The sequence below is a fragment of the Lacerta agilis genome, chromosome 3 (genome assembly GCF_009819535.1).
Source record: "Lacerta agilis isolate rLacAgi1 chromosome 3, rLacAgi1.pri, whole genome shotgun sequence".
Classification (NCBI taxonomy): domain Eukaryota; kingdom Metazoa; phylum Chordata; class Lepidosauria; order Squamata; family Lacertidae; genus Lacerta; species Lacerta agilis.
Window position 1 is genome coordinate 71,560,249 of NC_046314.1, and position 17,116 is coordinate 71,577,364.

Sequence of the window (17,116 nt, forward strand, 5' to 3'; positions counted from 1 at the left end):
AAGTGATGAACATCACGGCATGATCCAACATTTTGTAGGGGACAGTATTTTGCCACAGCAGCAGGATCAGACAGCTGTGGGATGATATGATTGTTATGATTGTATTGGCCATCCTGGGTGATCAAGTCTATTAAAGTCCCAACAAGCAGTACCTTTTTGTGAAGACTCCGACTATTTCCTTCTCCAAAACAATTATTTATGTTGTATAAAAATCAATTATGGGAACATTCACCCTTTTGACCCTGAGTGAAGCCAGTTTTTAACACACACGCCCATGACCTATCCAGCCAGATTATATGAGATGCACAAGTGACAAATCTCATTTTAATGTTGCATGGCAGTGCCAAACAAGTACCATGTCCCTTTTAATAGGAAGGGCACTGCCCTGCAAAATGTCCCTTTAAAAATACATTCCGCCTAATTCTGGTGAAGTCAAACAGCCTCTAAGTGCAGTGTGAAGGGAGAGACCTGGGACAGCTTTCAATCTAGAGCAGCTGTTAAAACTGTCAAACGGTCTCAGTGTCCATTTGGCTGCGGTAGTAAATGTGGCACTAATGAGATTGCAGGTCCTACTTCTGCCCTGCTAGCAAATAAACACCTTCAGCCGCTGACATGTTTGTACCACATCTGCTTAAGGGATGGGATTAACTATCTGCTTAATGTCACACTTCATTATGCTGTAGTTAAAATGCTACCTCCAGCAAAACTTCAGAGAGGGAGGGGAAAACATGAGATTTGTGAGGAAGGCCGGCTTTCCTGAAATGTAATATGAACAGAAATAACCCCTGCATGAAAGGTATGATAATAGCTTTGGTCGTTGGCATGTGCATGGTATCAAGTTACATGGGAAACCCACCACGTGGAAAGACAGCTTATTCTCAGAGATAATATAGAGCAAAACTGGCCAGGTTTTAATGGGCTGGGAGCAGAAAGGGGTGTGTGGAATTCTGTTTGTGCAGTTCCATACAACCTTTAAAGCCCACAATGATCATGGTGCAGGTTTCTGCAGGGTGAACCCACACATCTGGATTGCAACACAAGAAAACAAAACAGCAGTGAGGTCACAGCCATATTCTATTACTAATTTAAGTTAAGAAATACGTAGAGAAAGAAGGTAGGACAGAAATGGTATTATTTTTAAAGGGTGCAGATGTTTGCAAGGGGAAGAAGGGACAGAAAGCTTTTCTTCTATGCACTTCCTCAAGTTAAATTATTTCAGGACCCAAGCAGATATTTGTTAGTTGCATCTCAGCTGAGTTGCAGAGGGGCCATGGTTTCATCCCAGGCTTAATTCCAGGTACTTCCAGTTAATGGATCTCACTCAGTTGGGAGGGATGGGAAAAGCCTCTCCCCCGGGGCGGGGCAACGGGGGCAGGGGGGGTGGTCCGCCCCGGGTACCGCCCTGGGGGGGTGACACTCTGGGGGCAGGCCCCACCCCCGCGATCGACACCGTCGGCACGGCAACTTTTAAAAGGCTGCAACGCGCGAACAGCAGCACAGCGTCTGTGCTGCTGTTCACGCGCTGCAGCCTTAAAGGTTGCCGCACCACACAGAAGGGGTGCCGGCCGATCGCCCCGCCATCTTGGGTGGACTGCGCATGTCCACCCAAGATGGTGGGCGCGATCGGCCGGCACCCCTTTCGACCGGCGCCACGCCGCGTTTTAAGGCTGCAGCGGGCAAACAGCAGTGCTGGTGTTCGCCCGCTGCAGCCTTAAAACGCGGCCCAGCGCGGCCCGGCACCGGTTGGAAGGGGCATCGGCTGATCGTGCCCGCCATCTTGGGTGGACTGCGCATATCCACATATGCACAGTCCACCCAGGAGGCTGCGTGCGCGTCGTGACGTCAGGGCGCGCACGCTAGGGAACGGTGCACTGCCCCCCGGGGAGGGGTGCCTTCAAGTTTGCCTCCCCGGGCGGCAAAGCGGCTCGCTACGCCTCTGCCTCTCTCTGAGAGCTGTTGTTAGATGGAGTAGATGTTAGTTAGTGGGTAAAGATGGGCCAGTGGTCTGCTTCATTATAAGATGGATTTGTGTGTCTGAAGGTAACTAGACTGATGCATACAGCGAAAAACCAACAAAACAGTTCAAATAAAAAACAAAATTTCATATATAGATTAAATACACAAGCGACAATTTGGGGGGAAGTTATGCACAAGCCCTATTGAAATTTCTTCTTCTTCTTCTTCTTTCTTCTTCTTCTTCTTCTTCTTCTCTATTTATTTGTTGAATTTCCCCCACCCCCAAAACTCAAAGTAACTTACAAAAAATGAACATTTGAAACAAGTATATACAAATAAAATAATGACAACTGGGCTCTTGTGCGGTTCTCATTCATTTTAATAGCACTTATGGATTTTGTAAAGGATGCTTGAGGAATTCAACATTTGCAAATTCCAACACATATTTGTGAAATGTGTTGGAATATCTTGAAATATTTTGAAATGGAAATGCATTTTTCAAGGATTTGAATAAAAGTAATTTTAAGAAATATTCACAGAGCAATGAGGAACTGGAACTAAATAGACTTGTGGATCTTACGGGACAATGAAACAGACCAGAAACAAAGTGCCCCTAGTTCCCATATTTACTTCCATTAGATTTTCCTTGCTGGTGTGCCTTTATGGGTCTTTTAAACTTTATAAATTGCAACAATAGTTAAATCTTAAGCAGAAATGATTTTTAAATTATTTGATTGTGGTCACGCATACACTGATTTAATACTTCTTTTAAAGTAAATCGTAGGAAATTCATCATTTCTCATTTTTAGTATATGTGCTGCCGAAGCGAGCACATCATTTCTCATGATGAAATCCAGAAACCCTCTCATCCAGTGTCAAGGATGGCTTCAACAAGCACTAAATTTCCTTTTTGGGCCCTTCTGGGAGTGTAGTGTGATTCTCCACCACATCCACAAAGACTAGGTTCTGAGCAGTTGAATATCACTAGGTGACCCCAAAATTTCACACATCAGTGTCACAAGTCATATGAAACTCACCAGCTCCCTCTCATTGCCAGCAAACTAGAAGTTCACCTCTTTTATTTCTGTGTACCACTGGTCAAATATTAACGTAGCATAGTTTGCCAGTAGAAAGCCAATGAGCACATAGCCTGTTAGTTTATTAAGCAGGCAATAACCCGTTAATCTAGTGTCCCAACACCAGAGAGCGCTGGAAAAGTAAGAATATAATAGCTGCCTTGTTAGTTTATTTTCCTTGAGCATATTATAAATAGGCCTAAATTATGTTTCCACAAATGAATTCACATTAAATACAAATGTTCCTTCATGTTGAAAGTTGACATTTCCTCAGTGATAATACATTCATATTGGTGCAATAACTCAGGCTGGAAAAAATCATTCTGGTGATCTCAAAGTAAAAACTGGAAATTCATCCACTGAAATTATTAATTTTCAAAAGGGATCTGTTGTTTCATTATGTATTCTTTATTGAAAGCCAACTTAGATCAGGTGACTATATTACCTGTATATGGTGAAAAATACATAGACAGCATCTTAAAAAGCAAAGACATCACCTTGCCGACAAAGGTCCGTATAGTTAAAGCTATGGTTTTCCCAGTAGTAATGTACGGAAGTGAGAGCTGGACCATCAAGAAGGCTGATCGCCGAAGAATTGATGCTTTTGAATTATGGTGCTGGAGGAGACTTGAGAGTCCCATGGACTGCAAGAAGATCAAACCTATCCATTCTCAAGGAAATCGGCCCTGAGTGCTCACTAGAAGGACAGATCCTGAAGTTGAGGCTCCAGTACTTTGGCCACCTCATGAGAAGAGAAGACTCCCTGGAAAAGACCCTGATGTTGGGAAAGATGGAGGGCACAAGGAGGAGGGGACGACAGAGGATGAGATTGTTGGACAGTGTTCTCGAAGCAACTGGCATGAGTTTGGCCAAACTGCGGGCGGCAGTGAAGGATAGGCGTGCCTGGCGTGCTCTGGTCCATGGGGTCACGAAGAGTCGGACACGACTGAACGACTGAACAAATGGTGAAAAATGTATCTGGAATAGGTAATTTGACATTAGAATGTAATTTTACATTCAAACAGGAAACAATTCTCTCCTTTTTGTTGATGACAAATGTTCACTGTTTATTTGAAATCTAATAAATCTCTATTCTGACCTCACCCAGTTTGGCTGCCCCTGTAGTTGAGACTGAAGCCTCAACAGCAAAGGCCCTTTTCATGTTAGATCTCAAAATTATCTTTGAAGATTTCCTATGCTATTTGGATGGGTGAATATCATTAATGTGGAGCAGAACAGGAACTGAAACTGAATAAAAGCTTCTCAGGTTAGTTAAATCTCTCTGTGCCTCAGGCCCAAAGTATCCCCCCCCCAAGCCAGAGATAGCAACTCAATGCTGCCCCCTGATGTTTGCTCCTGGCCAAAATAACTTCAGATTCTGCTCTAAAATGGGCAGCCAAACATGTAAATGGACTGACGTCACTAAAAATAACACTTTGAAATCACTGTTTGGATGCTTGAGAGCATTAACCAGTTCAGTTGCTAAACTGCTGTTTTAAATAACTTGGCTACTTCATCCCATTCTCTGATAATTTCCAGATTGGATTATTACAATGCGTTCTATGTGGGGCTGCCCTTGAAGACAACTCAGGAACTAAAATTGGTCCAAAATGCAGTGGCTGGGGTTCCATTTGGATCTTGCATAACCCCTAGGACCTTCTGGTGAAAGGCAAGTAATGAATTAAAGTAGCAACAATAAGTGTTCTGATCATTATTTCTATTATTTTATTATATGTATTGTGTTTCAGTTTTGTAACTCCTGTAAATCACCTGTGGATTTTTGGCTAAGTTGCGCAACTTTTAACTCTGCTTTTAAGTGGAAATTTTAGGTTTTCTTTCAAATTGAAAGACAAGATATCTGCACCGAAATTAATGGAGCACAAGGTTTCTACATGCAATTCGGGGGGGGGGTGCATTGTTTTGGGTTGGGCTGGGGTCTGAGCTTAGTCGAGGACAGATCAGAATTGTGCTGGCTTCCATCCATAGAGCCCAAGGGTTGTTGGCTAAAGTGGCTCATAGCTGCCATGCATCTTCCATGCCCCAGCAATGGTGCATTATGCTGTTAGCAGGCGTTATGGCATGGTTAAAGAACAACAGCTAGCTGGGTTGAAAGGGAGAGGGAGACGGCTCCACCTTCTGGCTCACAGGAAATCCTCTCGCCTGAACTAGGAAACCACACTGGGACGGGCAAGTAGCTCAACCACAAAACCCTGAAGTGAGCTGAACAATGAAAGGTGCAAGCTAATACGTTCATTGTCCTGGATTGTTTTCAGATCAGATTCTGCAGTGGTTACTAGTGCTATCTAACCCCACTTTTGTGGTGACTGTGGGCTTTCAAATAGGGATAAATAATAGTGTCCATATCTCCCTTCTTTTCATGTTTACATGGAGGTCTTACAGAACTGCCAATAAAGGCTTAAATTGTGGAAAGACCTTGGTGCCTGTTTCTGGGCACTCTGGCAGTGGAATGCTTGAGCTTCATAGGAGGCCATAGCTCAAATAATCTCAAATATTTCACTCCTAGTCACATCCTGGTTGTTACAGCTGAAGCCTACAAAAAGACTGAAAAGTTCTTGTTCACACTGAATACAAAATATTGATTAAAAACAGACAATCAGGACAAGGTTTAACAATGCCTGCAGATCCCATAGCTTTCAATGGAACTTCTGCATATTAAAATGCATGCGGAATTTAATAAATGGGACTCTTCCAGTATTGGGGACACTGGGGATTGGGATGATATGATCAAGGAAGAGAATGGCTTGACTGATGTACCAGATTGCCCACTTAGGAAGATGATCCATTAACTCAAAATAAACTCATAATCCCATTAAAAGTGGGATTTTCAGTCCCTTGTTTTATAACTGTGATGAGTTGGCCTTGGTGTTTACACAGAATGGGCTGAATGATTAACTGTAAGCTATACGGATGCTATTAGGTCTGTTTGACAATCATAATGACCTAGGTTTGTTTGAGGAGCAGTATTGCCACGGTGCTGGAGCTAGTCCTGTACAAGGCTTTATGACAGCAGCACATGATGCTTTCGATCTTCTTGCTGTATCGATGGACCGGACGGGACATAGTCTGTTGCACTGGTAAAACAAAATCAGGCACAATTACTTGTAATTGCTTCAAGATATTTGATAAGCTGCTTTGGCCTTAGCATGACCAATAATATAGTCATGTAAATATTGGATGAAACACGTGGTTAATAGGACTTACATATGTGGGACGTGGTGGCGCTGACCACTGAGCCTAGGGCTTGGCTGATCAGAAGGTTGGCGGTTCGAATCCCCGTATGGGGTGAGCTCCCGTTGCTCGGCTCCGCAGCCCTGCCCACCTAGGTCAGTTCAAAAGCACGTCAAAGTGCAAGTGATAATAGGTATCGCTAAGACGGCAGGAAGGTAAACAGCATTTCCGGGCGCTGCTCCAGTTCACCAGAAGGCAGCTTAGTGTATGCTGGCCACATGACCCGAAGCTGTACGCACGCTCGCTCTCACTCAGCCATAAACAAGATGAGCACCACACCAGAGTTCGTCTGGCGATTGACCTAATGGTCAGGGGTCCCTTTACCTTTTTATGTCTTAAGAAGCAAATATCATGTCTGTATTGAAAGCCTCTAACATGGATGTTGATTTGCATTTGCAAGGCAAGCAATCCACATTCATGTTATCTATGCAATCTTTATACAAGTAAACAAAAAAATCGTTCCCTTCCTGGTTTATCCTCACAACCCAGTAAAGCAGGTTCAGCTGAAGTGACTGAACCAAGGTTGGTTTCATAGTTAAGTGAGGATCTGAATGGCTCTACTTTTGGCATAATACTAGAACCACTAGAACCACATTTGTTCAAATGTATACCAAGTCTCAATCAGCACTCAGCTCTCTAAGACAAGGCAGTCCATGACATCAGAGCAGACAAGCCAATTGCATACTTCTGGGCTGTTGATTGTGGAACATGCTAGCAGGTTGTTAAAGTGCAGCTTTGAGTGGAAAGTTTGCAATGTGATGAGGCAGTCATGTAGTAACGGATTGTGCCATAGTATTCCCAGCTCCACCCCCAGTTCTTATGTTGTCACTCCATTATTATGTTCAACACCTTTGTGGTTGGGGGTTGCAGGTTGAATAAGCTGGCTTGTGGACTCATGCAATCACATGACTCTGCCAACTGCTGAATTCTAGGTGAAAAACAATATTAGCTTTTCAAACTTTAACTTTCTTGCCCCAGCTAGCATGGCCAAGTCAGAGCTGTAGTCCAGCATAATTGGAAGCATTAGTTTCCCTAGTTTCTGGGACAGTGTAGTTCTTTGCCTCTTCCCAGTATTTACCAGCAAACTGATCAATTCAGCAAAGGCCTAGTCAAATCCAGTAACACTTTGCTCCAGACTATATTTCATCCCTCAGCAGATGCCTGGTCTTTAGAAATGCAAGCCTTGAGTTGCATAGGAATACTGGGCAGGTGGGAATTTCTCAGATAAGGGAAAAAACAAGTTAATTCAAGCACTTGAACTAGGGATGGTGTGTGTGTATGTGCTTAGTAATTTGAGTTTAGCAGGCAGCTGAAGGTGAAGTAAAGGATGCTAAAGGTCTCCAGTTTTATTCTTGATTTGCATGCTTAAGATTGCACTCTTCCTCACACTGAACTATTTTATCTTGGTTAATTCTTTGACGTTGCCGCATTCCCATCTCTGAACTGCTGTTTTAAGATGAAATTGCTGAGCAGAAGCCAGGAATTGAAGGTCAAACGCTCCCAGTATTAAATGAAGTTAAATAAACTTCCTAGACGGTTTTAGGGTAAATGATTTCATATAGCAATTTTTAGGAACAATTCCATGTTAAGAGTAACATTTTATATTTTAACTTGCCAGCCATTTGTTCTATCCAAACACCATGATCTGCTGTTTCTAACTAGGGAAATCTTAATTCACTTCAAAGGAACAGTAATGCCACCTGGTGGTAGCCAACTCTACTGCAGAAAAAAAAAACAATTGATTCATACCCTCCCACACAAAGAATATTAAGTCAGTTTCTCATTCATAACCTGTAATCAGAGAGAGTGAACATCTGCAGTCAATATATCAACTGCGGGTGTTTGATGCCTATACACAATAATAATTATATTAATAACTTGCAAACTGGTACACAGAAATGAGTATACTTTACTCTGGGCCACAAAGTGAAAAAAGGGGACAAGAAACCTGCAGACACATAAAACTTGACCTTCCAAGTTATTTTTTAAAAAATAGACTAAAACTACTAAGTTTCAATTTAATCTTTGTTAACATTAGGACAGGACTTTATTCCAATTTCCATTATTTTTATAGCATCAATCACTTTTTTGAGTTGGGACACTTTTTTCTACACATTTTGGAATAAGCATGATGGGAATGTAGTGTCAAAAAATAAGGTACAAATGCGGATCCTTTTTCACCTATAAAAGGCAGCTGATGTGCATTTCATTTTGTACAGAATATATTCAGGTTATGTTCAACAGGGTCACTAGGCCAATGGTAATTAGGGTTACCATAACAAGGGAGACAATTTTTTGGAAATTCCCTCCTTACTCCTGAAACTTCCATATCTCCCTAAATATGCTGCAGAGATCACTGGAAATCGCTTCGGGTTCTGAAGAAGTGTGCATGCACACGAAAGCTCATACCAAGAACTAACTTAGTTGGTCTCTAAGGTGCTACTGGAAGGAATTTTTTATTTTATTTTGCAGACCAACACGGCTACCTACCTGTATCATCATCTGAGTGACACTGTTGAATAGCGTCCTATAAACGCATGTTCTGCCATAGCTTACAAAATAGGCATTATGTTCTCAAACAAGGAATAAAATTTGCTTTAACAAATTGCTACTTCAGAGCATAGTGCTGTAGAAAAAAGATGGGAGTGAATCATAGGCCTTGTTCCCACGACAGTAAACCATGGTAAATCGTTTACCATATATGCACCAATCTCACCCACTTTGCTCCCCATAATTAGCACAGGGGAAAACCAAACCATGATCCCTGACTTAACATCAAGGCTGAATCAGGGATCAGTTTGTTTCATTCAAACAAACTTTGATCAGTAAGCCACAAATCTTCTTTACAGATGTTTTATTTGGAACAAAATTAATCAGGATCCCGAGTTCAGACATACGCTAAAGCCCAGCGATCATGGTTCTATGAACTAGCAGGGAGGAAGGAGAAGTGTGTTCAGCACTGACTTGTTTACAGCTAATTAACCATGGTTTTCTGTGATGGGCAAAATTGAATTACTACACGTGCTGAACTTCTGTAGCTTCAACAATCAGGAATGAGTATCTGACTAGCAAAGTACTTTCACACCAAAATGCTAGTGCCAAATTTACTTCTCCACTCTAGGATAAACTCAAGCAAAGCATGTGGATATTCTGTAGTAAGCTAAATAAATAATTAAGTATGCAGAGACCTTAAATATACTTACTTTCTGGCCAAACCACTTTTTAAAGAGGTTAAAAAAACCACCATAGAACATCAGGAGTAATAATTATCAGAATTTTTCTCTCCTTCCATGCTGTGATCCTCAGGAAAATCCATCCTCTAAAGGAGATACTGGGATGCAGGTGGCGCTGTGGTCTAACCCACAGAGCCTAGGGCTTGCCAATCAGAAGGTCACAGCTCCTGCCAACCTAGCAGAAGCGGCTTAGTCATGCTGGCCACATGACCCAGAAGTTGTCTGCGGACAAATGCCTGCTCCCTCGGCCTATAGAGCGAGATGAGCACTGCAACCACAGAATTGTCTGCTACTGGACCTAACAGTCAGGGGTGCCTTTACCTTTACCTTTTAAAGGAGATACCCCTTACCGTGTACCTGATATTCTTTGCATTATTTTTTTAAAAAACCCTACATTAAATGCAAATACACATTTAACACCATGCCTTCATTGGGCCCTCTCTGCACCACGATTCAGAGAAACCAGAAGGGACAGAAGGCTACCTTACTCACCCAAAGTAATGAGAATTTGTCCAACTAACAGCTGTCATCATCTTAATTCAAGGTATAAATTTGTATCATGCATTTAAGTGGCTGTGCAGTAGACTGCACTGACATAATGATCATTAAGTTATTCTCTTCTACCATTTACCAGATTGCAACTTACATTTGAGTAACTGAGCCTGTTTTTCCATGACTGGCCTCATGTGACTCAAATCCCACTTATGCTGCGAACAATGACATATGTATGATGAAACACAGCTTTGGTTCCTTTTTTATTACATCAAATATCATACCAGCAGTATATAGCCTGCGCAAAAATTAAGGTTGCGCACCAAAATTCTTTAAATGTACAGTGCACTGATTTAGTCTCTTCGCAATGGAGTAATTTCTTCTTTAATTCCATCTTTTGTGATAATGCAGATTTTTAGTGCATCTCCAGTGTATACATCTCTTTCTGCAGCAGAAATAAAGACATCCTTGACTAACTGCAAAGCCTTCTCCAGAGACAAAGACACATGCTCCACATTCTGCAAGTTCTTGAGGCCAACCTTTCAAAAAAGAAAAAGAAAAGACAAGACATTTTAATTAACATTTCTGTTCTCACTTTCATTTGACAATTAAGATGAGGGCTACTTTGTTATGCTGTCACCATGACTGACAGGTATTTTTAACAGGCCAGGTTTTGCCACTGGGGAAAAAAAATCAAAATAATGTGTAAGGAAGTCATTTGGTAAATGATCATTACATTCATTTGGATGCGGGGGCAGAATAAGGGAATAAATTAAAGGCCAAGTTTGCACATCCACTTGGCTGCAATTGCTGGAAATCAACTATTCATAAATGCCATGATATCAAAGCGTAACAGTTACGGACAACTGATGATGAGATGACAGCAGTTTCACAAGTTCAAGGTAAGTGATGGATGCAAACATTATCTGAATTCAGCTATGGCAAATAAAATAGCCATCCTCTCCGAATTAATAAAAATGAAACTGAAACAAGCACAAGCACCAGTAGAAATTGTTTCCTTTTTATTTAGGTGACCTTCTAATGCCTGTGGCATGATCCTGCTTGGTCTGCCAGAGTAGCACTGCTTTATAGAATGATAACTCTTTCAGGAACTCACAACCAAATCCCCAGAGACGCTTATCAGCCCACCTGCTCACATAATACTACATTAGTCATCAGCAGGCTAAGAGGAAAGAACCACCAACTTGTCTAAAGCTATGACGTCTGGGGTTCTGGAAGCAAATCCTAATTGCTCCAGGGTGCCAAGCAGGTAGCCATTTACAAGGTTGTTCTTGTGTATGGAAAATTAAGTTGATAAAAGCTTGTCTGTTTCTTACTCTTAATTTTCTATTAGGTGAAAACTACTGTATGTCAAACATGGAGGCCATCAGGAGAACAAGGAGTTTGGATTTGATATCCTGCTTATCACTACCCTAAGGAGTCTCAAAGCGGCTCACAATCTCCTTTCCCTTCCTCCCCCACAACAAACACTCTGTGAGGTGTGTGAGGCTGAGAGACTTCAGAGAAGTGTGATTAGCCCAAGGTCACCCAGCAGCTGCATGTGGAGGAGCGGAGATGCGAACCCAGTTCACCAGATTATGAGTCAACTGCTCCACACTGGCTCTTCAGAGCAACAGAAGAAACATTAAGTGCTACAGAAACAATTCAACTACAATCAAACCTTGGTTCTTGAACCAGCTTAGCTGGCGAACAAATTGGCTCCTGAAGGCTGAAAACCCGGAAGTGTTCCAGTTTTCAACGTTTTTCAGAAGCCGAACGCCCAACACGGCTTCTGCTTCAGTGCAGGAAGCTCCTGCAGCCAACCGGAAGCACGCCTTGGTTTTTGAATGGTTTTGGGAGTCAAACGGACTTCTGGAATGGATTAAGTTCAAGAACCAAGGTTCCACTGTACTTCTATGTCAATGTAACCACTAACCAGAGAGTCATGTCTGAAATCTTACCTGGTTGTCCAGCAGAGGCTGCAGCATGGCACTAGCTGATCCACCAGCTTTGAAAGTATCTCTCTGGTAGGAGCCTACTGGATCAAAGCTGTACACTGCACCCTTTCCTTAAGAAGAAAAAGAAGTTGACATTAGAATCACAAGCAGCAACCATGAATAAGGTTATATAGTTGGAGCAGACACACACACAAAAGGCTACAGCAGCCACTTCAGTTTGGAACCAGATGATGTGGATTTGACAGAAAGAGTAACGAACAGAACACTCATATTAAATAAAGTGGATGAGAAATTATATAGCTACCAAAGCATAACAAAATTAATCACAAAATCCAAAAGAATTAACTCGAAACACAACCCAAAAGAATGAATTCTAAAAATCCAACAAGTATCGGCCCATTTCACATGCAACTCTAAGGCAAACCACAACTTGCCATGAATGAACACTGTGGGTTCTTGGAACAAAACTGCAGTTGCAGTGCTCCGTCCTGGTCTTGCTGCCACCATGCTACCTAGGGCTGAGCTATGATTTGTCTTAGCATTAAGTCTGAAGCTGTGCTTATGGTTTGCGGTAAACCAAGTTGTAAACCAAGAACAAACCTTAGTTTACAGTTCATGGTTTGTGTGGAGCATTTTAAATCAATGTACATTTTTAAAACAATTTTTAAAAAAACTATGGCCTGGTTCATACATTATGCCAAGCCATTCTCTGCTTAGCCAATGTACAGTATGGTCTGTTTGAATGGGGATTGGCAACTCCAGACTGTTGCAGAGCAGTATAGAAGGCTTGGGGCTTCATGGGCATGAATGTCAAGGTTCCTGAAATTTGTTCGATGTGTGCAGATAAAATTTCATGGCTATTTCTACAGGGTGTGTTGCTAGTGGTGAAAACAGGCAAGATCCAAGGATCCCCAGGCATGCACCTCCAGATGGTGGAGACATCAGGTGCTATCCTGATGCCCAGACACCTTCACTTTGTCGCAAGCACCCGATAGCCAGGTGCAAAATACGTTTGGCGCCTAGCGAATTTTGAATGCTGCAAGGGAGACTTATATTTACTAGGAATTCAAATTAGACTTTACCTTCTTCATCTAATCCACCAATTATGTTGTAAACATAGTAAGGGAAGAATCTTCGAGAATACAGGATTGTAGAAAGCATGGCTGCAATAGCTCCAGCACTCATGGTCTTGTTATTGGAATGTTTGTACATCTGGAACCAAATGGCAAAAGTGTTAGAACAGAAACAAAGCGGAGGTTCTTGCTGAATGTTTCACTGAAATGAGCTGCAGAACAGCCAAGACGGTCAGATTCAGACTACTGCATAAGCAGGCTACTCTACCAACAGGCAAGAAAGACTAGTTATCATTAAAGGGTAAAGGAATTCCTTAAAATATCTGGCATCACCCAATGTTGTAACTGTACACTGGAACAGCCACCTAAGTTTTATACACACACCTGAGGTTAAAAAACAACAAAAACGCAAATTTACTTCCTAATCCACAATGCTTCAGCTGTTGTGCAGAGAAATTATATTTGATTCACCGCTATGCCATAGGAATTTCTAAGCTTAAAAATATTTTCTTGGCATTTTTTTTACTAGCGTTTGACCACCTCCATTTACAAACTATATAAATAAAATATAATTTACCTTTAACCTTGCTTCAATAATTTTAGTAAGTGTAAGGCAGTCTCCATGAAATCCACTGCAACCAATGACTGTTGTATCTGTCCTGTACAAATGCAACATTAATATGATTTTAAGTAATCTTGACATGATGAATACTCTCCGGTAAGATTTTTTGTTAAAGTACCTTTAGTTGTCAATTATGACACATATCAACTGTAAACAAAAACATCAAAGAATTCCTCTCATTCACATTTTCATAAAGCGGTGTTGTACAAATTACAACTTTACTGCTTAACATGCAGAACCAGGACTGATTCAGTTATGCATTGATACTGTTTTTATTCAACATGATGATAAAAAACTGTGCTCACTATCACATGGACCCATGCAATTTGAATATAGTGCTACACACAACAGGAGCAATTATATGGAATGCATTCTTGTAAGATGTGATGGTGACGTACTAGCTGTGAAGGCCAAGTACAACTTACGTCTTCATAGGCCACATGCCACCAAATACCAGTTGCTAGAGGCTTGTCGGCTTCTCAGAAGCATCTGGGAACACATGAACCTTTGGATCTGATTTTGCAAAGCTTTGCTTACGTTCTTAACTCCATATACTGGTGCCTGATTGTCCTTTGGTTCACTTGATACATTCTCCACCAGATCACAGGTTCTCAAAGACACCACAGTATCACATCCAAGGAAAAGTGGCAGTAATCACATCTGGACCAGCCCCAAGATTCCGCATAGCATATTATATAGCGTATAGTAATTTGCACAAACCCTGCCATCTACAGAGAATGCTATGGAGACAGTATTAACAACTACCATAATCACAAAACACCAACTGATGTCAATAGAAGGTTACAAGTCAAATGTTTATATCTAGCCAACTACTTAAGAACTATTCTACTATAAAGCTAGCAACACAACCCTATGCCGAAGTAAGTCCTACTATGTTCAATGGGGCTCACTCCCAAGTAAGTGGATACATAGTATGCCAACCTAAAACAATAAAACTAAGTCTACAATTCTATACCTAGGAGTATATCCTAATATGCTAAGAATGCATCCCCAGTTGGAACCTATGAGACATGTCTATTAAGAAAGCTAAAAGGCTATATATTTCATGCATCAAATGAAATGAGTTATGCAAAAACGAGTGGTGAAGTTTGTGGTACTACTCATACATAGCAAATTTCTTTCCTTTGCCCTAGAAAATTCTGAAGCACTATTATAAAAAAACAAAAAACGGTTTTGTAGTCTGAAACGTCCATTACGTGCATAAGCATGTAATTGGGTGTTTTTCCTGTTTCACTTTAAAGGATATTACCCAAGAGAAGACACTGACAAGTGAAACATGTTAGATAGTGAAACTAAAACTACTTATATAGAGAAGGCAGGGCCTACCAATGCTCCAAGAGCTACTACAGCAGCACAATATTTTACTCAGAAGTAAATACTGCCATGTTCTATAGGGCTTACTCCATAGTAAGCGTGTTTAGGTTTGCAGCTCATGTGCACTCAAAAGCATGCCCTAAAATAACTTTTTGTGTACTTGAATAGCAGGCTTCCCCTCTGTTCCACACTGCAATGTGCTTTTAAACAGCTCTTTCATTTTCAAAAGCTGCTTGCCATGAAGGATGGAGGAACACAGTCAGAGAATTTCACCATTTTACCAGATGGCATATTATGCAAGATACAGCCAAGTTAGGCAAAATCCTTGTAAGTTAGTTATCATCCTAGCTAAAAGTTTGAGATACTTGAGTTTATAAGCAATCAAAATGAAGCTTATGGAAACACCAGGCTTCAGTGAAGTCCTGTTTCAAAAGCAAAATTATAAATTTAAGCTAGCTGCAACGAAGACATGATGCTCTTGATGACTACAGGGAAATTACAATTTTAGGTTCTCTCAAGTTAAACTTACAGTTTGTAGCATTTTGGACGTCCCGGCTATGAATTGCATAGTCTTCACTCAGTCGGGTGTCTGAGGCAACAATAGAAAAATCTTCACCAGCAATTGCCAATATAGTCCTTTAAGACAAAAAAGGAACATATGTTTTCTGGGTACTTAGGATTTAGCAAACAATTAAGCTCAGCAACACAAAAACTAGAAATCCTACAAGTATTATAGATTTTGCTTTGCAGCTGTGATTGTTCCAATAAAAACCACCTCTAACAAGTATTTGAAGACATAATTGCATAATGTATTGCAGTAATGCAACCTGCAGATTACCAGCGCATAGACAACAGACATTAGGCTCTCTCTGTGCAGAAAGGAGCACAGCTGGGCCATCAGATGAAGCTGATGTAGGCACTCTGTGTCACCAAGGCTACCTGAACCTCAAGCGACAGCAATGGATTCAGGAATACCCAAATAAGGTACCCACTCTTTCAGGAGTGTAATCCTGTCATTTATTGACTTGTCATTTTACCCTCAGTTATCAATCCACGTTTATACCAGGGAATAAAGATAACAGGCACCCAGGCAACCCCTGATTTGAACAGGGTTGCATCCTGGGTCATTTGTGCATGTTAGTGGAGTGCTTACAAGCACACCACACTCCTGCCCAGATCCAAAACAGCCTGCACATACATGGTTGTGCATTCTTTGAAAGCACTCAGCAGAACTGGAGTTTTCACTGACATAGCAACCAGATCTCAGCAATTTTGCTCAAGGCAGGATGCAAGACCAACAGAGGTTCTCCACCCCCCCCCCAAAAAAATCTTGGTTATTGTTTTTCCGTAGTACAACTGAAAAAATACTGACAGCACTCTGAATTAAAATAAAAATAAAATTGGATATACCTAAGGCTAGAGATGAAACACAACCGAGGGAATCAAGGAGGAGCCACCCTCACCACGGGAAAACCTGAAAATCCATGAGAAAAAGGCTGGACAGACTGGGAGGGTGGGATTAAAACCATTTTGTACAAGTCTTGATATGGAGAAGCACAACGACTCTGTTGAGACCTTCGGGTGAGCATATGGAGGCCGTGATAACTGTGGGCTCTCACAGGAGGGCAGCGATTTGATGCTCTTGGTGATTGTATTGATCTTTAAAGCTGTCCTTGGTATTTAAACTTGGAAACCGTCTTGAAGGGGGGGGGGGGTCTTTCTACGGCCATAAGGTGAGGTCGGATTGTAATAAAACAAGCAAGTTTCGAAGACATAGTAGGGCTGATCGCGTGCGCAAAGCAAAAACCGCCGTAATTTGGGCAGCCGGGACCGAACAGCCGAATACAAAAGGAGAGGACAGGAAGCGGCTGCCAGGCCGGTGGAAAGATACTCACCCGCCATTGAAGGTGTAAGGGGAAAAGCGGTGTTGCATCGCAGCGCCCTGCTTCGCCTCACAACCCAGGCCAAGCGCGGGCTCGGCGTAGCCTGCTGTCGACAGCATCGTAGTTTCAGAAACCCCACTGCTTCCCGGATTGCTGCTGCTGCTGCTGCTGTCTCACGGCAAAATGGCGTCTCCGGAAGGGAACCGGTTTCCCAAGCCCTCTCTGGCGGGATCCTCGAC

General features: G+C 41.8%; 1 protein-coding gene across 1 annotated transcript; it reads right to left on the minus strand.

The window, feature by feature from the left end:
- Window positions 1-10,251: 10,251 nt before the first annotated feature.
- On the minus strand, window positions 10,252-17,064 carry PSMB1 (proteasome 20S subunit beta 1). Its single transcript, XM_033144230.1, is given in 7 exon segments — window positions 10,252-10,545; window positions 11,968-12,074; window positions 13,047-13,176; window positions 13,615-13,696; window positions 15,524-15,542; window positions 15,545-15,630; window positions 16,890-17,064. Coding segments are annotated over 7 exon segments (717 nt in total). The 5' UTR covers window positions 16,997-17,064; the 3' UTR covers window positions 10,252-10,359.
- Between the last annotated feature and the right edge of the window lie 52 nt (window positions 17,065-17,116).